Consider the following 16,051-nt stretch of genomic DNA (forward strand, 5'->3'; position numbering starts at 1 on the left):
AAAAGAAACTCTGTTATCTAATGCAGAAATAAAGAACAACTTCTAACTTGAGATCTGGTGTGCAATGGGATTTAAACTTCTACAACAGTTAATGCAGAAAACACTATTTCTTGGAGAGAGATAGCATCAGACAAGGCAGGGCAAACCAGATAATACAATTTTGCAAGAGCACAACTGAAGTCAAAAATCAATAAATCAAGGCAAGAATAAAAAGTAAAGAGTAGAATGGAAAAAATAACACAAAGTACAGAGATAAAAAGTGGACAGAACTGGCAACTGCTAATGTCACAAAAGTATAAAGTCCAGGTAGCTACAAAAGACAAGCAGGTGTGTATAAGTGCACACATTACAGGCTGACAAAGGGAAATCATTTGAAGTATTGTAAAGCCACAAAAAAGGGGACTGTCTGGCAAATGTTCAGCAAAATATTATTGTGTTTTTAGCCATTGTATCCACTCTGTGTGGTGTGACAGGCTCATTATTGTAGCCTAGATGTCCTTTATCCCCAGTCACGTCCACCAGCTCCAGTCCAGATGGGATGCATAATTCCTCTGCTGTCTTCTGGGTCTGCCCTAGATTCTCTCAGTTGGTTCTGTTCAGAAAAACCACCAAAGAGAGGCGTCCAGGAGAGACCTGTCAGATGCCAAAACCACCAGGACAGACTCATTTTGATGGGCAGGAGCAGAAGTTCTACTCTGAGCTTCTTCTGAAGGTCTGAGCACCCCTCAGTATCTCAAAAGGGTGAGCCCAGCCACCCTGGGAAGGCAATTCATTTTGTGCAGGGCTGGGTATCATTTTAAAAAATGATGATATCAAGGTTATCAATACTGGTACCCTTAAAGTGGTGCTGACACCAATAGAGCAGTGGTACCTAACTGGTCCAGAGTTCTCCTTATTCACTAATTTGAGGTCCCACAGTTTCATATGTTCAGGGTCATACTTGCGTTTCTCCATGTTGCCAAACTAGTTTGGGTGCCATGTCATAATTCCAACATCCCATTATCTCGACATCCCATTATTCTGAAAATTACCCATTGTTCCGAAATCTCAATGTTTCGACATCCCATTGGTCCAACCATATTAAACCCATTGTTCCGAAGTCCTGTTGTTCCGAAATCTCAATGTTGCAATGCAAAAAGTTGAAAAAGCAAGCAGCAAGGGAAAGCAGCAAGAGACCGTGTTGTCGTGTTGTTTACTGTTGCCGTGACGACAATGGTCGCCCTGTTTTGAGGAAGTAGAAACGATGTTGAAAGTTATAATTTTAACCCAAACCATGATCTTTTCCTAACCTTAACCAAGTAGTTCTTGTGCCTAAACCTAACCAGACCTTAACCATGAAACAGTTATTTTGTAACAATGAAAAATGAGATTTCGGAACAACGGGACTTCGTAACAATGGGTTTAATATGGTTGGAACAATAGGATGACGAAATATTGAGATTTCGGAACAATGGGTTATTTTCGGAACAACGGGATGTCAGAATTATGGGCGGACCCCACTAGTTTGCTGTCTCTGTGAAATAGCTGTCTGTTAGTCACTCACTCTACAGCAGGAAACGGCACTTCAAAATAAAAGCTCTGGGCTGGAGATTCACTGTACTTGAAAAAAGTGTTTGCGAGTCACTTGTGGTCAGTTCAGAATGGGCCCCCGACCTACTCTTGACCGTGACCAACAGTTGGGAACCACTGCAATGTAGTACTCTATTCGATACCCATGCTGTAAATGGAGTGGCGTGTAGTGTAGCCACACATTCAAACGTTTTGGTGACATCTCATCTCGACTGCACCAACCACAGACCGTATGGGCTGTAGCTGCTGCGGTAGCGTGAGCTTTGCGCTGGGGTGAGTTAGCGAGAGTCCTACTTTACAGTGACAGGACTAACTGTTAGCATCCAATGGCTAACATTTCCAAACAGGTCTAATGACAGAGTTGAGCCATTTCAGTGTTGGTGTGAGTTTGTTGTTGCCGTATAACAGCTTGGTGCTGGTCGTTAGCCACTGCTTTTGTGTTAGCTCCGGCTAACTGGGTAGATGTTGAACTGACTGTTTGCCAGGAGGAAAGTAGCTCTAAAGATGGCAGCAATAGAAAAATTGCTAATCCGGTGGGAAGTTGGGAAGATCCGGGATCAGACTCCGGTTGCAGAAAGGATCAAATGCAGGTATCTTTGACTGGAGAAGTTTCAATTGGATTATTTCAGTCGATACCTTTAAAGGTAGGGTCTGGAGGATTTTCAAACAAAACAAAATATAGACATATACAGATGAAATCCTGCTTAATCATCACCTATGGGCTTCTACTCATGTGTGGTGGTGACTTTGTTTGCAGAGCTCCTGCCCTTTAACTGTATTTTAATGTTTTTGTGAGCTCGGACCGCTTCTGGGCGGAGATTTCCCCAGCCAATGAGAGAGCGCAGGTCCCGTGCCTGAGTGTGTCCGAGCGTGCACCAGCGCGAGCCTTGCCTGAACCTCTTCTGTGAAGCCTTCTGCCGTACCTCCGGGCTCCGTACACCCGGGACAGTTGAGCCTGATAGGAGGGGCCAAATTTGAATGTGTGTTTACAAACAGCAACTGGAAAATCCTCCAGACCCTACCTGTAAGGTGTTGAGTATTAATAGCCAGTTGTAGTGGTCTCAATCTTCTGGTCACTACCCAAAGCTCATGATCATAGGTGAAGGTTGAAATGAAGAAGGACTAGCACATCAAAAGCTTCACCTTCATGCTCAGACAGTTTGGGACAACGCTCCCATTACTGCCGATGCCATTCCACTGTACCCTCACTGTTAAACCTGAGATACTTCAACTCCTTCACTTCAGGAAGCAACACATTTCCAACCTGAATAAGTGAGCTACTGTTCAGGGAAAGTCAGTAAAACCGGCAGAACCTGCAGGAAAAAGAATCTATTATAGCAGTAGTACCAGTATAGTGCCATATTGAAGAGTCCCTCTGTGTTTGCAAGAACAAGTTTTCATGCACTCCCAATAACTTCTAACACCCAGAAAACTTTTAGAAAGCACGTCTACATCCACTCCCTGGATGATAATGAGTTTCATAGCTTCTTGCTTTGTTGAAAACCCACTACCTGCGCCTTAGGCTACAGATCAGTCTGGTCTGTACCACCAGACTGATACTGATTGCACTCACTGATGCATGAGTCTGAATTCAGAGGAGGACAAGAATACGAGAAAAGGTTAGGTTATCTTTACCTGTGTGACTGATGTATCCATCCTGTCCCCCTACAGTCATCAAGACCGAGTGCTCTGACAGCAAATGATGGCCTCACTGCGAGGAACTGTAATCTGTAATCCACGATGACAATGAGGCCACAGTGCAGTGAAATTATGGCCAGGAAACATCACCTGATGTCTTTATCAAAGGGACAGTTCACCTCCAAATCAAAAACACATATTTTGCTGTTACCTGTGGTGCAATTCATCAAACTAGATAGTTTTGGTGTGAGTTGCAGAGTGTTGGAGATATCGGCCGTAGAGATGTCTGACTTCTCTCCAATATAAAGGAACTAGATGGCACTCTGCTTGTGGTGCTCAAAGGTCTGTGGATTATCTTGAGTAACTGGGTCATGATTTGTGGAAAGAGACATTGTTGTTGAGTTTTTCACCACAAGCTGAGTGCCATCTAGTTCAATTATACTGGAGAGAAGGCAGACATCTCCATGGTCGATATCGCCAACTCTTGGCAATCTGGACTGATAAACAGCACTACAGGTAAGAGGAGAAATATGTGTTTTTGATTTGGGGGTGAACTGACCCTTTAAGCTTCTGTCACAGAATAACAAGGCTGACATGTTGGGAAACAAATTTTGGACAAATATTTATCCTTCCTACAAAAGACAATCATTTTCAGATGGTGCGAGACAAAGCATCAGTCAGTGCTCATGTTTTATTTTTATTTATTTACTTGATGTGATTATTCTGTATTTAGACGTCTTTTTATATTATAATCAGAAATCTTAAATTTTCTGGCCAAAGCATTGATTTTCCATAAAAAAAAGAAAAAAGTAAGAGCATTTCAACAAATCCACTTATTTTTGACATTAATTATAACATTTTTCCTGCAGCTTTCACAACTTGAAACAATTAACAATCCTACCGCGCTGCCATATCATGACAAGAAGTCATTCAGAATCAAAACAGTCATTGTGTAAAAAGGTCCCTGTGTCCTGCCAGTGGTTAAAATATGATTAGACTTCTGATAATATTTAGTTTCAGAGGAGTTCATGAACTTGTGAGCGAGGTTAGCCGAGCTGTAAATGTGTGTTTGATTTCCTCTCTTTTACTGTGGTCACTCTCTCCCTTCAGATTCTCTCTCCAGCGTTTCCCGTCCGCAGCGCTGATCTCCTGGTAGCTGATGAATGATCTGCTAAAGTAATTCTTAGGTCACTCCTCGATCCTGAGACATCTGACAGAGCCCACATCCAGTAAATCCTGCAGCTCTTCGGGGTATTACGCAGTTGGAACTTGAGTATATTAGCAGGGTAAGGCTTGTGGACATGTGCTGCGTTCATTGTGCGCTCCTTTCAACTGACAGTAAAATAGGTCAGGAAAACCCAAATGACACAAACAAACACTTAAAATGCTCTGAGGATGTAAATCACAGAGTTCAGGATATGTGGGACATTTTTATTTATTTCATATCCGTAAATTGGAAGGTTTTAAGGAAAAGTCTTAGATTCTTTTTTGATCCATCATCCACTCTAAAAATCTAAAGGGATATAATGATGTACTTACCATTCCTCATCACACCGAGGTCACTTTCACACCTGTAGTTTGTTTCTTTTGGTATGGACCAATGTAAAAACGAAATAAATCCATAGTTTCCTTTTAGTTCTGGTTTGTTTCACGTTCACAATGACCTTTGGCAAACAAACCAAGGGGAGTAAACAAAGACTGACCACCACTAAAATTCTTCTTTTTTCTTTCCCAATTTGCGAGTTGAAACTTCTCCCAGTCAGAATTTCTCCGACACAGTTTGGCATGTCGATGCGGGCGGTTCGCCCACCACCTGCTGATGTGTGCTCACCTTTTTTCTCTGATAATTTCAGATCCAGACGTTCAGGAGGTTTTTATGGGGACCTCTCCAAAACAAACCAGGTGATTTAAACTGGTAAAACACTGAATAAAGCAGCTTCACATTACAAACCAGTGAAACTTCAACCCTGCTTGTTGCAGACGGAGGTGGCTGTGGCTCAGAGGTAAAGTGGGTCATCAACCAATTAGAAGATTGGTGGCTCGATCCCCAGCTCCTCCAGTCTGTATGCTGAAGTATCCTTGGGCAAGATACTGAACCCAAAATTGGTCCTGCTCCTGTTCCATCAGTGTGTGAGAGCGTGTGAATGGTTAAGCCTAGTTCACATTACACGATTCCACCAAGTTTGGCATCGCAGAGGATCTTGAGAGCCACCTTGGGTCGGAGCTGAGTCGGCAGATAGTCTGCCACGACGAGTCCTCATGTGTGAACAAGCCTATGAGCAAGTCGCCCCCTCGTCTGCGACTGGGACTGGATATCGGGCATGCTAGAAAACTGGAGAAGTCTGACACGACTGACAAAGAGCATCAGCCAATGAGAGGCGGGATACGTCCCACGTCAGCACGCAGGAGGACGGAAGAAATGTGAGGAGGACAAGCTGCAGGGTTGCCAGGTTTGCTTATTAGCCGCGACTTTGGGCTTGTTTCTAAAGTGGAGTTGTTTATTTGAGCTTGCTCTCTACACGTCACCTTTCTCTATATATACCTGTCTAATAAGTTATTTTAATGCATGATAGTTGCTTCTTTTGGGCTTGTTTCCATAGCCCTGGTTGCTTGTTTCTCTCCTAAGATCTGGCAACACTGACAAGCCGGCCGGCAAACCATAGCAACATTGGCGGCGTCCGCATTATCATGGGGAGCTTGTCTTTGGACCCAGGATAATAAAGAATATCCATGCCTTTACGATACATCCTCCCCAAATTTGGTGACGTCACCGCGTCATCTGGGGGTCTGTCGGCGAGGGCTCGGTGGAGAAATTTTGTGGTGTGCACACACAGGTTGTAACGCAGTTGGCGAGACTCCCGCTGACAGAAACACACGTTGCCAGGTATGAACACTCAAAAGATTACAATAGTCTCCGCGACGCAAAATCAGGGTGAAAATTGTGTAATGTGAACTAGACTATACTGAGTAGCAGGTGGTGGCTGTGTGTTTGTGACATATATTGTAAAAGCACTTTGAGTAGTCAGAAGACTAGAAAGGTGCTACACAAGTGCAGTTTAAATTTACAATTTAACTATGGTGGCACCATGAAAACGCAAATGGTTTGTCTGTTCTAGGCTACTGTAGAAATGTGGCTATGCAACATGGTGATCTCCAAAAACTAGCACCTGCTCCCTTTGTAGATAAACGGCTCATTCTAAGGTATGGAAAAAAAACCAACAGGTCTTATTTTCAGGTGATTATACACGTAAGAAAACATACTTATATATTGTATACGTATATTCCATTTCTGCCAATATGTCCCCCTTAATAATATACACTGGTTCTTTGAATACTTCAATTCAGTTTTATTTATATGGCCCAATATCACAAATCACACTTTGCCTCAGAGAGCTTTACAAAATACAACACTCTCTGTCCTTGGAGCCTCACAGCAGATAAGGACAAATTGCCCTCAAAACAATCCCTCCTCAGGATGGACAGACATGCAATAGCAGTCGTATGTACACAACAGACCAGCGTAATAAATCTCAGCGTCTGGACTAAACTGTTGTCACTCACCTATCATATCAGGTCCTTTGGCGTTGAGTCTGAGGAAGCGGCTTCCTAACGGCACCTCCAGCACTGTCTTCATAGCTGAGGGCAGACACAAGGTTGGAAAGGATTAATTTCAACATACAGTGAAATACAGTATACAGAGGGGGGCGAACTGAAGGAAAAACCTGCACAACTGAATGGAGAGTTAAACACCTTCAGTATGGGAGATGTTGAAGCATGGTGCTAGACAGTATTCTCCAACTACATCATCACAACACCAAGAGAGGGATTTGTTTTTTGAACTTTTGGAAAAATGGTGCACCATCCCTCCAGTTGAGTCAACTTATGACCATTAAAACTGTAATTAACATGCTTTGGTGAGCTCATAGTTTATAACAGGATGGACGAGAAAAAAATCAATACAAGATTCTAATAAAACCATCACATAGGTGGACATTTTTAAATACATAAAATGTCATCAATGACACACACACAGAGACAGTTATATATATTTCAGCTCATGGTCTTGAAGGACAGCACATCATTCACATCCTGAACAAACCCGCCATTATTTAACAGCCAAGCTTCTGTAAATAGCAACCACATTTTTTTTTATTCAAGCAGTGTGATGCAGCATTGCTATGGTAATCATCTGAGAATCCTGCCTACAGTAAGTGGGTACAATCCGCAGTGGAAAATATAAAAAAAAGACCTGGCACCAAAAGTGAGTTGAGTGGAGTGGTGCCCTTTTAAACAGGTTATGTTTATATTCTCACCCAAACACTTTGTAAGCGTCCTTGAGCTCTAACAAATGTGTTGAAATTATTTTCTTTGCGCAAAGAACAATTGCAAAGCCTAGTCTGGAGGTATTTCTTTTTTTTAAATATGTTTTTGGCTGGGTTTGTTTCTTTAATGGATAGATCAGCAGAAGATAGGAAGGGGAAAAGAGAGGACAACATGCAGCAAAAGACCGCAGGTTGGTATCGAACCCAAACTCATCCAGGTGAGGTACGAGGTCACCTCCTTTGAAGTATTTCAGATCCAGCACTGTTTACATCCAGGTTTACTTGCTAGCATTCTTCTTCTTCCCTGCCTTTTCCGGCACATTGCAAAATAGGAAAGCGTTTTCTAACAGTTTAAAAAAACTCAACAGCAATGTTTCTTTCCAGAAATCATGACCTTGTTACTCATGTTCATGTAGGAACTATTTTCTCTCTACCAAACTACATCCACTATTCGTCTCACCGCACAGAAGGAAGTGTGCGTCTTAAACTGATACTGCCAGATCACCTAAGCTAGCTAACATGATACCTTAGCTGAGGATGACGCCATTAATGTTTACATTCCGCTTTGTCATGAGCGTGAGACTCGTCCATGAGTAGATGCACGCTTCCTTCAGTGTGGTGATACATTTGGCTGGTGTAATTTGGTAGAAAGACAATAGTTCCTTCATAAAACTGCTCACAACAAGGTCTGTGGATTATCTTGAGTAACCGGGTCATGATTTCTGGAAAGAGACATAGATGTTGAGTGTTTGAAATGTATTTTCTGGGGCATTGAGCACCACAAGCTGAGTGCCATCTAGTTCCATTATACTGGAGAGAGGGGAGACATCTCTACAGCTGATATCTCCAACACTTGGCAACTCACACCAAAACTATCTAGACCGATAAACAGCACTACAAGTAAGAGGAAAAATATGTGTTTTTTATTTTGGGGTGAACTGTCCCTTTAAAGATGCATTCAGGCTCAGCTGCAGGCGAGAGATGGGAGGAGGAAGTGGCCCGTGTGCTCTAACTGGCACAGGTGTTCCCTGTTGGCTAATTACACTCTCTCTTCTTATGCAGTAGCATGCCTAACTCGGGGAACACACACACTGGAGCCAGAGGAGACATGCCGTCCTCCTCTCTGGGATAGCTGTAATTTGAGTTGTGTTATGTGAGAGACTGGACTATATGCCCTCCAGGAGGCACCGGGCAAGATAGCGGCGAAGCAAAGAGTAGAAAGAATGTTTATATTGTGAAAATGTGTGTGTGAGAAACAAAAGGATGGCCTAAGTTGACAGAGCAGTGTGAGACTGTTTGTGCTGAGTAGAATCTGTGGTAACACTGTCTCACTGTTACACACACTCACTACAGTCCACACACTGTATCTGTGTCTATCTGCATCTATGCACACTCTGTTATCCATCAAGGCAACGGTCTCAGCCAAAGGGAGTCAATAATTCACATCTACTGATTTGCTGCTGTAACAAATTATGGTGATCACGTCTTACAATCTCTTATCTGCAGCGCATTAATCTCTAACCCTGACAGGCACACAAAAGCCGTCACATCTTCACATCAACAAGATACAGTTTCTCAAAATAATTATGTCATATCAAAGTTCGAAATCACACTGATGCATCTGCATTCATTCCTATTTATGTTTTGTAGCTGGCCGACTGATGTTGCTCGCAACGATATCATTTGCTGTTATCATAACTGACAATTTAACAAGTGAGTAATGCAGTCCAGTTTATTGTGACCTTGAATCTTGTCAGCACGCTGAATTGTGTAAAATTAGATGGAGAGAAAGGAAGAATTTGAAAAGACAAGTCGCTGTGGAGGAGATAAAAGAACTGAAGAAGTACAGGGACCAAAAGCGTACCATTTTAATGCATCATGCATACTGTGGGACTTCTGACTGACAGGAGAGAAAGGGGACAAAGTCTGAAGCACCATTCTGTCAGTTCTGACCGTTAATGTGAAAACGAAAGTCAGAACATTCAAGATTACAGTTTTTTTTTTAACATTATGAGTTTGTGTGTTTGTTTACATGACCATTCACTAACACCGGGCATGCATGTGCAGGTGTAAACAAGAAGCAGACGGATGGAAAACAGATTGGGAGTCATTGCAGGTGACATTACGTTAGATTGCTTTCACACCTGCCCTGTTTGGTTCAGTTCAATCAAACTCAAGTCCGTTTGCCCCCTCAGTGTGGTTCGTTTGTGCAGGTGTGAACACAGCAATTGCACTCAGGTGTGCACCATAACAACTGGACTGAGACCTTCTTGAAGAGGTGGTCTCGGTCCGGTTACAAATGAACTCTGGTGCGGTTGGTTTGTGGTGAGAAGGTGTTCCGACCTGGATGTGAACCAACTGCAGTCACATGACACATTGTTTGGGTTAAACATGAGCATGTTACAGTCCTGGAGGATTATTAATGTGCACCTCCTCCTGTACTGCCTTAATATGCACATTCAGCACATCCAATGCATCAAAACATTGTTTTCTAGTTGGAGCCGCGCCTCGTTTTCAAACTGTATGGTTTGACGAAAACGAACAATGACAGCAATATAGTCCACGATGAGCAGCGCTAAAATCAACCTGCGTAGTTGTCCCTCCATTGTGACATTAGAAAGTGTCACATTTATCTTGCAAGTGTACTCTTCTTCAACGTTTGCTTTACTTCCTGACCAATCAAGAGCAGCTTTCTCACACAAGGCATTTGATCTGGTCCTCTTGTAAATGCTGCCGTGAGAACACGAACCAACTCTAGGCAATTATTCAACTTTTAAGGGTGCTCTCACACCTGTAGTTTGGTTCATTTGGTTGCACCAGAGGGGAAAAATGATACATCATTCCATTTTAGTTTTGGTCTGGTTCCTGTTCACCGTGAGGAGTAAACAGGAAGTTCTACCAACTGACAAATAACGCATTAATTGGACAGTTTTGGTGTTTGTCATCCTGCATCATCAGGACCCATTTCAATCAATCAATTAAGAGATCTTGGATAGATTTCTCGATCAGCAGATGGATTTATTATTGATTTAGGTGTTGAAATCACGCTAAAATCACATATCTGCATCATAAAATCCTGTGGTTGGTTTGTTTTCTTTCACACCACAAACAAACTGCACCAGAGTTCGTTTGGAAGCGACCAAGACCCACCTCTTCAAGCAGTCTTGATTCAGTTGTTTGGGCCGCACCAGGGTTTGATTGACAGCTTTCACACCAGCCCAAACAAACCGTACTAACCACACAAACAGACCAAAGTTGATTTTAACTGAACCAAACAGGGCAGGTATGACAGCACACTAGGCACACTGAACTGTTTATTTGTCTGTGTATTTGGGTCCTATTTTTTTGCTGCCTCACACTCACATATGTGTGTCTCTGTGGTAATCACAGCCTTGATGTGTTGTTACATATTTAAGGAGCGCATGTCAAATACAGTGTAGTTTAAGGTTCATCTCTGGCAGCTACGTGCTCGGGCTCCACAGCTACGCTGAAACCTCTTGACACACAACCATAAATCATGCTTTAGGTTTAGGCTACGGCTGCATTTTAATTCATTGGAACAAATTTTTTCCTCATGCCTATTTGTTCAGGCCTGAAAAAATGACTGGAAAAGCAAAACATCCTGAGTTTACAGCTTGTTGTGCTGCCTCAACGTGAAAATCAAAATCAGTTACTGCTGCTTTCATTTGAGAAAAGGCATAAACTGCAGTTTTCAGGTGCTATTACATATATTCTATCAGTGAACTGCATGACAGAGAGAGCATGGCTCGTGTATAACTCACGACTCGCCATAAAGTCCGTCATATGGAAGAAAAAATCTCCTCCACTGCACTCCCTGCTTGTTGTTGAGGCCTCTCACTGTTTTGAGAGTACTGACTGAAGGAGACCACCACACTACAGTCGCTGCCATCCCTAAATCTGCCTGCTTTACTGCTGCACGGCAGCACTGATCAGCCCAGCAGACCTAAATAACATCCACATGTGTGCTGTTAAACGTCAGTGAGCCTTGCTAACTAGTCAATCGTGAGACTCTTGCACGGTCGTGCTTACAGCGTACACAAACAGCACAGAGCTTAACTATTGAAAGTATTTACTGCTGTGGAAGGATTCTTGTTTTCCAGACTGCAAAAATACTTTCTGAGCTTTCACACTAGAAGTGTTTCTCCCTCTGTGGTTAGGCGAGGAGGTGTAGTAACGAGGCGAGACCTTTATAGACAAATGGAGTGTTAATTCTATTTTCCACATTTTATGAGAGTTACTTTTCCTTCTGGCAACGAATGAACGCTGAGCTCAAACAATTAAGCTGCTCTGGCTGCCAGCCACAGGGCTTTGCCCCCTAACGTAATTACGCTTGGAAACTGCATCTGCAATGTCCTTAATTTATAGGAGCTTATTTTTTTCTGACTCTAAAATGGAGATTAAATGTAAAGCTGGGCATTAAAAAAGTGACCTTCAAAATAAATAAGGGAAATGAAACACAGATAAACAGTTATGGGCTCATTTTACATGAGTCTGCTGGACCCGTAAACTGAGGCTGCAGGGAATACTGGGGCCAATTCATATTCCAAATGCAATGACTGATAAATAGTAGCGTCATGAATAATGGATGTGGGGGAACAAAGGTGATACTCTGTGATGGTGTCTGTGATGGTAAATAAACTCACCTACCAAGGTAAGCCTAAATGGTCGTGATTGGTTTACTGTATTAGCTCTCGTCTCTCGGGACATTAGAGCCGAGGCAGAGAGGACATGAGAGACTGAAACTTTAAAACTGAATGAAAGACAAACAAATAAAAGTGACAAGTGGAGTATCACTGGCCAGAGAAAGCTCTGACACTACTTTAAAGATAACCACTGCTTCACAGGTTCCCTGCTGGCCTCTGAAAACATGAACACGTCAGGCCACTTCACAGCGCCAACCAGTCTCAGAAAAATACAGAGTGTATTTACAGGGTGATAGAAGCCAAAGTAGACATAAAGTGCTATAAACAAAAGCCTGCAAAAACCTGTCAAAGGAGACGTCCACTCCTAGAGATGTGACCAGTAATGCTCATCACCTCCCTGCGACTTCTTCACTTTTTTAAGATATCTGTGTAGAGTTGAACAGTGCAAGTATTTTTAACTACAGTATAAAGCAATTTCAGTAAGCAGGAAAAAGAATTGCTGTATGCAGCCAGCACTTAATATAAACCAGCAGCTGGATGCTGTAGTTATACTGATTAGGGCGGATTTATACTTGTGCATCAGCTCTATTCAGAGTCTACGCCGTTATGAGCATTAGGTGTGTCTGTGTCACTCTGCAGTTACACCTCCAAAACACTAGTCAGTGGTGGGGTTTCTATGTTTCCATCAGCCTGTTTAGATGCGCATCTAGAAGTATTGCATCGGAAAATTATAATGTAAACGCCAAAATTCGAATTAAAATCCCCTGATTCGCACAAACTAAAATACGCTCGCTTTAGCTGGGTTTTGGTTGATTGGAAAAAATGCTGATTCGCAAAATGGGGGATGGAAACAGTTATGTTCGAATTAAGTCTGATGTAGCCGTACACTCCGGGTACACTCTGTACACTCCGGGTCGGGAAGGCGGTAATGCATTTACAAGCTGGTTGCCAACCACCAGAAAACGTAGAAGAAGAATGCAAGACTTGTTTTGTTTCCGGTTCTGTGGAAAACTCGCACAAGTTCGTATTTTTCAACAAAGTCCGTACATTTAATGGAAACACACATGATTCATATTTCTTTTAATGCGCATTTCCCAATGATTCGAATCACTTTTGGATGGAAACATAGCTAATGAAGTGCTGTAAAATTGAGTGGATTCAAAACACACATTAAACACACATTAAACATGGCTTATTAGCAACAATTTCAAACACAAGTACACAAATCAGCACAATCACAAAACTCGCAGCATTCACAGACAAACACTTGTCTTTATCTGGACACATTTTGCCCACAAATACAACATGCTAATGTTATTAGCACAAGCCTATGGCATTTTACATTGAATAAATTAGCCTAGTAGCTAGCCGAGGTTTCTTCTACTCATATGAGGCCAGGGACAACAGCAACATTTAACAAAGGTAACGTTACAAAATTCAGCTCCATTACAGCTCACAAGGTTCACTGACAAAACAACTGTCATATGCTAAACACGTTTCCCAAACAAATACAACATGCTAACGTTATTAGCGCAAGCCTCTTGCATATAACATTATATAAATTAGCCTAGCAGCTAGTAGAGATTTCCTCTGCTCATATGAAGCCAGGATAAATCACACACAAGACTAACAATGCTATTTTTGTGGAGGCTTTATTGTCTTCACAATTTATTGTTTCTTATCTGTGGAATTAAAGTAAATAAAAGCTTTGTTTCCACTGAGGGAAATGGTTTCAATTAAAAAAATAAATAAATAAAGGCAAGAGGTCTGTGTCTCTGCAACTTGTAGTTACATTTCTGGGAAGGTGCATGTCAGGCTATGGTCGAGACTCCGTTGTGATGCTGTAGGTATGGAGTCGCTTTGACGCAGAAGTATAAATCCAGATTTAGGCTAACAAACAGTGTGTGGCTAAGTTTAGGCAACAAAAGGGCTGTAACAGAGGACCACAATGGGAAGAAGCTCCTGGGCTTTATTGCGTTTTCTCCTTTTGACATGACTGTCTAAAGATACCATGCCTCCTGGAGAGGCTGTGCTATTCTTCTTACATGCTGTCAGTAAGAAAAATGTATTCAATTCAATTTAGAGCACTTTGGTTAAGGTTCAGGAAGAGGGGTTTTGATTAAAAGTAAACACAAGCCCACACATCCTGTCTTGTGATTCATTTTAAGATTTAACCAAGTCCACAACCTTTCCTGAACCTTCACCAAGAGCACTGAGTTTTGTAAACAGAACCAGCTGCAGATTATTAAAAGAATACCTCATCTGCAAAATGACCATATGTATATTAATTGCTCACCTTGTGTTACAATGAATTTGTGAAGAAACCTTTTTTTCTCACATTCCTCCAGGGTGAACTAAAAGTCACACAGAAAGTCAAACATTCTTCATGAATTTAAGCAAACAGAGAGTGTGTCTAACAACAGCAAAACTATGTCAACACATCTGTTTACAAACTCTTACACAACGGCAGTATAACCCAGCTCTCATTTATCTGTGCATTTTTGCTAAAACATTTAAAACCCCCCCGCCTATAAAAGCGCCCTGAATGCATCTGCACACGTGTGTGAATGAGCTCTGCTTGAGTAGAGTTCAAATGCACAAACATGTCCAGGCACGCTGCTCACCAGTGCATGAAATTGTCTGTACTGACGTGTTTTAAATCATAATGTTTTAGCAAAAATGCATGTACATGGGAAGTACTGAGCAAAAGACTGGATAAACAAGACTTGGATATTTCTGCACGTGTTGTGTCAGTGTTTGTAAAAAGATTTTTTGATAAAGTTTTGCTGCTGTTAAATGTGATCCCTGTTTACTTCAATCATGAAGAATCTTCACCTTTTTTGGATTCTTCGTTTACCATGGAGGCATGCAAGCCATTGATACAGGCTACAAATGGTCATTTTGCAAGGGGAGGTTTTCCGGGTCCATGTCATTGGTTCGACATCCCATTAGTCCGACTGTCCGCAGTGCTGAACGGCTTGCGGCGGGCGTATGGTGTGCCGCGACCGGCTTGAGGCGGAGCAGGCTCACGGCTTATGTGTTTGTCACTTTCTTTTTCATTTTAACCCACACCATGATCTTTTCCTGACCCTAACCAAGTGGTTTTTGTGCCTAAACCTAACCAGACCTTAACCACAGGGCATCATGATGATTTTGGAACGGACTTCGGAACAATGGGTTTAATATGGTCGGAACAATGGGCTGTCGGACCAGTGGGCAGTTCCCGGTTTTCCAAGATTCAAGGTTCAAGTTTCAAGGTTCAAGGTTCAGTTTAACATGAAGGAATGAAATTAGTTACCTGGGTCCAGCAGCATACAGAATAAATAACATTTAAGATAGACCCCTTAATAAGTAATTAAATACCCTGAAAGCCTGTAATAAATAGAACTCATACTGCAGTTAAAACCAAGCAAAAATAGCTTCATGCAGTCACAGCAGTACAAAGTGCAGAGGACAGACTTTAATCCACGGAGTTCATAAGCCTCACAGCCTCTGGGAAGAAGCTGCACTTTAGCCTCGCTGTTCTGGCTTTGAGACTGCGCAGCCTTCTGCCTGAGGGGAGGTAGACTCACAAGTCAGTCTTTAGATGCCTTGCTTAACTAAAGACTGATGTCTTTCTCCCTGATTTTGTGTTTAGATGGGCGGATACAATTTCAGATGGCGGCTCGCTGAACTCTTGTGCTCGTAAACATAGTCCGACTGCGTTAAAAGTTTTAAACAAAGTCACTGTAAGTCCTTCATTTCCACAATCTTGTGGACTGAGCACACGTTTGATAAAACGGAGTTAAATCTCTCAGCATCCATTTTCAAGCTCTCTGTGTGTTTGTTTCCTTGCGGATGAGAAAAAGGGGAGCGCAC

General features: G+C 42.2%; 1 protein-coding gene across 2 annotated transcripts in view; it reads right to left on the reverse strand.

Annotated features, from left to right (window-relative positions):
* Positions 1 to 16,051, reverse strand: part of adamtsl3 (ADAMTS-like 3) — a 321,378-nt gene that overhangs the window by 83,120 nt on the left and 222,207 nt on the right. For both annotated transcript variants that reach the window (XM_033626208.2, XM_033626216.2), the window contains exon 8: positions 6,769 to 6,843. In XM_033626208.2, the coding sequence (XP_033482099.2) occupies positions 6,769 to 6,843 (75 nt within the window). The remainder of the gene's footprint in view (positions 1 to 6,768; positions 6,844 to 16,051) is intronic.

The sequence above is a fragment of the Epinephelus lanceolatus genome, chromosome 2, assembly GCF_041903045.1.
Source record: "Epinephelus lanceolatus isolate andai-2023 chromosome 2, ASM4190304v1, whole genome shotgun sequence".
Lineage (NCBI taxonomy): Eukaryota > Metazoa > Chordata > Actinopteri > Perciformes > Serranidae > Epinephelus > Epinephelus lanceolatus.